Source organism: Triticum aestivum, chromosome 7D (assembly GCF_018294505.1).
Source record: "Triticum aestivum cultivar Chinese Spring chromosome 7D, IWGSC CS RefSeq v2.1, whole genome shotgun sequence".
NCBI lineage: Eukaryota > Viridiplantae > Streptophyta > Magnoliopsida > Poales > Poaceae > Triticum > Triticum aestivum.
The window spans coordinates 427,470,392-427,476,406 of NC_057814.1; the positions used below are offsets into that span (position 1 = coordinate 427,470,392).

At 45.6% G+C, this 6,015-nt stretch overlaps 1 protein-coding gene across 15 annotated transcripts; it reads right to left on the bottom strand.

Moving 5' to 3' along the window:
• Positions 1-851: 851 nt before the first annotated feature.
• On the bottom strand, positions 852-5,529 carry LOC123165735 (heavy metal-associated isoprenylated plant protein 28). 15 transcript variants are annotated; one of them, XR_006483123.1, is made up of 5 exons: positions 5,347-5,529; positions 5,183-5,258; positions 3,433-5,051; positions 2,052-2,117; positions 852-1,155 (listed from the first exon to the last, which is right to left on the bottom strand). XR_006483123.1 is itself a non-coding variant. In XM_044583452.1 (3 exons), exons 1-3 carry the CDS (start codon positions 5,350-5,352, stop codon positions 4,618-4,620), a joined length of 516 nt encoding a protein of 171 aa, XP_044439387.1. In that variant the 5' UTR covers positions 5,353-5,529; the 3' UTR covers positions 852-4,617. The 15 variants fall into 15 exon arrangements, 1 of the variants encoding a protein (XP_044439387.1); XR_006483122.1 differs by having other exon boundaries at positions 852-1,160; XR_006483116.1 differs by adding an exon at positions 2,289-2,402 and having other exon boundaries at positions 852-2,117.
• Positions 5,530-6,015: the final 486 nt, after the last annotated feature.

Consider the following 6,015-nt stretch of genomic DNA (forward strand, 5'->3'; position numbering starts at 1 on the left):
CGGATTACGGAGGACTTGTCGGAGACATGGGTCTCCACGCCCTCCACTAGCGATAAACATGCCAACAAAACGTGACATGACTAGGAGAACACTATTCCTAAATTGGGACAGCACCGCCGCCTCGCCGATTCAAACCAAACAAGACAACTCACTAAAGTAAACCCGGAAAAAAAAACACCCATGGCTCTACACTACAGGTTCGGGTCTGATGTCGAACTCGTCGTCGTCCAGGATGATTGAGAAGGAAGAAGCGGGAGGGGTATTTATACCCTTCTAGGCCAAAGTGATCATTGCCCCGAAAGGACTCCAGGGATCCATGGTAAAGGGCCCGGTACCTGGACAAACCCGAGTGCCATTAGGCACACTACTCTAGGGATCCATGGGTTGAGACCCCGGCGACCCGTTCTGTCCAGAGGGGAAATCTCCACTCTTACGACCCTGGGGTTTCATGACCTCAGGGGCCCTGTCCATCTAGGAGACAGACACAATGGAGCGATGGGGACCCTGAAGGTCCGAAAGCCTGGGGACCCGAGGGTGTCATCAAATGCAAAGTTTGGCCTAAGGTTTTACACCCAGGCCTCATTTGGTTGCAGGGTAGAAAAAAACCAGGGCAATAAACCCCTAGGGGGGTTTTTCCTGTGCTCATGGTTTCCCTTCCACCACGTGGGAGATCTTCCCACTGCCCAGGTTCCCAAATGGCAACAAGGGGGAGGGAAGGAAAACCCTCAAATTAACACATATCACAAGCAACTTTGCTACACAGATAACAACAGATTTGTACATACAAAATTTCAGAGCCTTCATACAAAATTCTACCGATAACAATGGACCACAGATAAGAATTCCACAAATAATTCTAAAAAACAAATACATAAAATCTCAGAATTCATATAAACAAATACATAAAACCATCAGTTCACAAGGGTTCAGATACTGGTCAGTCCACATATCATTGAGATCAACCGTTGGCCTAAATCGTTTTCATGTGCTACATCATTCAAATTTATTCACGACAAAAGAAAATTGAATTATCACTTGCCATGTCCAAGGCAGAGATACTTTCAAATTAGATGAACTGCAAGGCGGCGATCACTAGCCCTACTCAAGTCGTTTCTCCACTCTACATGGACATCAGGTACCGCATCTTGATGTTGACTGAACTACACAAAATATTAAGTTAGCACCAGTTCAGTTTCAATAGACTATTTTTAAGTATAAATGGATTAAGATGAAATAGTATGAACCAATATATGATATGTGCAGTGTGCATAAAAAATCGACTAAATTGCTTGTGAAAAGAATATTAATATCTTCAAGCTTCTTTGAAGCTCTACAAAGTACTCAGAATCAGAATGTCCTAAGAACCAAAATGCCACTTGCAATCACTACAAAGTACTCAGATTTAATATTCACTTGAAGTAATCGTGCGCTTTGCAGCTCCGTAAGGTCACAATGTTGTTCATTATTATATTTTGATTGGTGTAATACATTACCAACTACGCTTAAATCAAATGATCGACTTGCAATGCTTTTCGTTGTGCTCACCCAGATATATCTAAGACCTTCATGCCATGGGAAAATATGCATTTTCAAAATAAATGCACATAAATTGTATCAACATATTCAAGAAAAAAAAGATTGCTTCGATTAATCTAAGACATATTGAAGTAAGTGAATAAAAGAGTAGACACAAAATAATATTGTTTGTCTCAATGGGTATCTACAAAGAGAACAATGATGAACAGAGTTTGCCCTCCAAGAACTACCATTGGTTCATTTTCCAGGTCCTTACATGGCAAAATCACGGCACGATCATTTGCACTGAAGACACAACACTGCATATAGGTCAATAAACAGCTTATAAACTTATGCATATCAGTATATGGTCATTCTTTGATCATGGGTTTGTGAGAGCATTAAACACACCATTAAATAGGTGTCACACCACAGCTGATCTGCTGAATATAAACAAAGGCATGATGAAACCAAAGCCAGTGAAGAGAAATCAACAACTGATCTGCTTGAAATAGATGTATGATTCTACTATACACCTTTATTTGCACATTTGCAACCATTTCTACTCATGCTTTGCTATAAACAGCCGTATGTCCGTCTATCTGGAAGTGAACAAACAAGAAAAAAGTAAGATACATATGTCTCCTGTACCTTCCAGCTACAGCTCCACCTTCCTGGAACTATAGGTAGAAAACTAAAATGAACTATTAAATTGCTCTTGCCTATCTTGGAGGTACAGCTATACACCTTAGGAAGAAAACAAATTATCTCACCTCTACCTTTACTCTTTGGTTCATCTAATAAGAACCAGCAGCAAAAGCTTTATCATGTAAACGGCAGCAGAACTCAGAACATAAACATCACCAATCACATCTCTTCTTGGCCAGCTGTTCAATTCATACCAACCAATAAATTTAAGCTTTCCCATACCTTTCTTGCTTTCTTCTCAATGACAGATTAAAGATAACAAGATCAAGCTCATATAGTGAGTTGAAAAGCCTGCAACAGGCAGCAGTGCTCGAGATATTATCTATTGTATTATTAGAATGAACGGACTAGATTTAACTAGCAAACAAGAATGGTACAGATTTAAAGAAGCTAATATAGATTTGTACGTAGGAGTCAAAACATTTTTGACCTAGGCCAGATTGGAATCGAGAAGCCACTCAAGTACATCCAAAAAGAACACGTACAAGTAAATATTTGACGGCAGCCAACCTTGATGGACAAAAAAGGTAACTGGAGCAGTCCCGTTCTCACACGTTCTTAAGGCAAGGGTGGTGGCGTGAATTCATGTCGCAAATAAAAATTTGACGGCGGCCAAACTAAATGGGCAAAAAAAGAATCCGGAGCAGTCCAGTTCTTACACGTTCTTAAGGCAAGAGTGGTGTGGCGTTGATTCATGTCAATTAAGAAAAACAGTGGCGTTGTTTTGCTAGTTTCTATCTAAAATATATGCAGAATAGTTGCTCACAAATGTCACCTGCTCACAAGAACTTGATTCATACAACTATATTGATCTGCTTGTATCTAAATCTAATCAGTAATCAGTGTCCTGTACCTCATATAACATATGAAATCTGATGTCAACAATGAAAATACTATGGACAGATACATAGCTATGAAATTGAACCAACTGACCCAATCTGGTGCATACAAGTCCAAAGTTTTACCAAATGTATGAGCAACTATATGCATCAAGCTTCAGACTACTTTTCACAATTCGATGGGCGGCATAGCATGCTACATAGAAACAAATCGTAGCTGGCACACATGAAAATACAACTCATATGGAACTGGTGGTTCAAGAACTACACAAGAAAAATACAAGCTCGTATGGAACCGGTGGTTCAAGATCAGGGATGGTGAAGCCATGAACTGAAAAGAAAAATATGGGGGAAGGAGGAGGGGGCAAACCCTTGATCAGATGAGATAGTAACGTCCGCGGAACCGTTGCCGCCGACGTCGCCGGAGGGGATCGGAGCTTGGAGGAGGAGGGGAGATCTGGGGAAGGAGAACGGTGACGGCCGCGGTCCGTCGCCGTCGCTGGACGGGCGGAGCTTGGATCCTCAGCACTGGAGGGAGGGGGTCGGGAGCGTCGCTTCTTGTCACCGGCGGAGGAGCTCGGAGGCGGTCGAGGGCGCTAGATCTTGGTCGACGGCGTTGCCGTTCGCTCGTCTCGCTCGAGCCGTGGATTTCCTCCCCGAGCTCTGGGGTCGTGGGTTTCCTCCCCGTGGAAAGGACGTGGGTCGGGCAGGGTTACCCCGAGATGGATGCGGTCCAAATGACCAACTCATTTCCCTGGGCCAACTCGGCCCGTGGTTCTCCGGCCCGGGGAAACAGCGGGGATCCCCCGGGAAACCCTGCAACCAAATGAGGCCTCAAAGGAATTTGGCACTTTGGGGGAGGTAATGTTTAGGATGATCCTAACCTTCTTCAAAAACTTGTCTTAATAGTGCGGCTATCCTATGATTCGAATAAAATTGGAAACCTTTGAATTTTCGAAAAGCCGGCGCCTTTTCCCTTTTTAAATAGAGGGTCAACCATGTCTGTTGACAATCACCGAGAGAGTAATGTCCTAAGATTCACTTGATAAACAACATTAGTCATCACTAATTATATTGTCATCAACACTAGTGTTGATAAGTTGGTTAGGTTTCTTGTGGTGGAACCAGTCAACCTAGGTCAAAGTCCCATATTTGTTGATGCTCACATTTTCCTTAGATTATTTCAGGCATTTCAACGATGTACGTTCAGCGGGGACGATATTTCCATCGACTATGAGGTGCATGTGGTGATTTCAGTGGGAGAAGATTTACCTACTCGGTTTCTCAAAAGTGCTCAGAGGATAGGTTGTGTGTGTGCGCATCCATAGGTGAGTGTACGTGCGTGTATACGAGCGTCTCCATTTGTACTGTGTTTCTTCACGGAAAAACTTGCATATATTAAACCCGGATAACTTGCATAAATTTCTTGTTCCAAACATAGGCTTCAGTGTCTTAACAGAGCACCTTGACAGAGAGAACTATCCACAAGAGACGTATGTACACGATGCAGAGGCCAATTCGTAGGCATCGGAGCGACCACCGGTCAGCTGTGCACTCACATGACGGAGCAGGCGCTGGGGTTGTCGTCGCTGAAGTAGCTCCCCGCGTCGACAGGCACGGCGGCGTTGGACAGCCCCTGCTGCTGGTGGTAGTACCCGTGGAGGTCCGAGTCGTAGTAGCCATGGACGTGGTAGTTGTACGAGCTGGCGCTGCCGTACTGCGCCGCCGGCATGTACCCGCTCTTGCCGTGCGGAACGCTGTTGTAGTTGCGGTGTGCGTGGGCGGCGGCGGGCTTGGCCTGGTAGGAGTAATAGGCCGGCTGTGCGTGAGCGTAGGCGTAGGCGTGGTGGTACCCCGGGTCGTACGCCGACGGCCACAGCACGGCGAGCTTCCCCGTGCGCCGCGCCGCGCGCAGCACCTTCTTCTGGCTCGCCGTGCCGGTCACCGTCACCTTGTCCCGCGCTCGGTCCACGTCCACGTAGTGCACGCCTGCACAACACGACCACAAACTTATCATGAGGACATGTCTCTCTCCCTGCGTACTGTACGGCAAGTAAGTCTGATAGTAGTACCACTCCCACAAGCACGATGATTATCGAAATTCCTTTGGTGGTACGTACCTTGAAGCCTCAGAAGGGCCTTCCTCACGTTGTCCTCGCAGCCGTCGCAGTCGATGTTCATCTGCATCTCCACGATCTGCACGCAAGACAAGATTTCTCAAGGATTTAGCAGTAGACCTTGGCAATTTAGCCGTGGACAAAGGCAGACAGGTGTAAGAACTTACCGTCATGGCTGCAGACTGCTCTTGGAGAGGCTACGCGATGTGAGCCTGACAAAGTCGAGCTCCTTTCCAACTCAGAGTGCTCTGCTAGGACAATGTAGGGATGCATATAAGGGGCCGAAGGAGATGACAAGTGACAAAGGCCTGGATATTTATTTTTAAGGTCAAGTCAGCTCCTGGATAGACGAAGATATCTACTACCAGCTGCAAGTTGCACCAGTAGTGCGTATATATGTAGTGACAGTGGATGGTTTATTTGCCATGTTAACTTCGGCGCTGCATCATGAAAGCGACGTGCCAACGCGTCATAACGTTTTGTCTCGCACTGCCATGACGACGCCGAGCGGTGAATGGCCTCGTAGTTGCGTGACAGTTTTGCGGACGCTGTAGAGCGACCCATCGAGTTAATTAAGCTGACCTTAGAGTAGTGCCGGTATTTTTTGGGGAACAACCGAATGAGTAATGCCGATATGAGTCAGCACTATGCAAGTTGAACAAATGGAGAAGTGACCGTCGTGTGAAATATCAAGTGATGTACGATACTGTACCTCCTTTTCTTCCAAAAATACCTCTGTACATCTTGAAACCTGACACGAACCCGAATTCATCATCCGAACCAGTCAGCCTTCATGAAAGGGAGATATATCTTGGATGGGATCCTTGCCCTCCATG

What these genes read in the sequence shown, in the direction of transcription:
- LOC123165735 (XM_044583452.1), bottom strand. An exon ending in GGCCCTTCTGAGGCTTCAAG is followed by an intron (nt 5,052 to 5,182) that starts GTACGTACCACC and finishes CGTGTTGTGCAG; the next exon opens with GCGTGCACTACGTGGACGTG.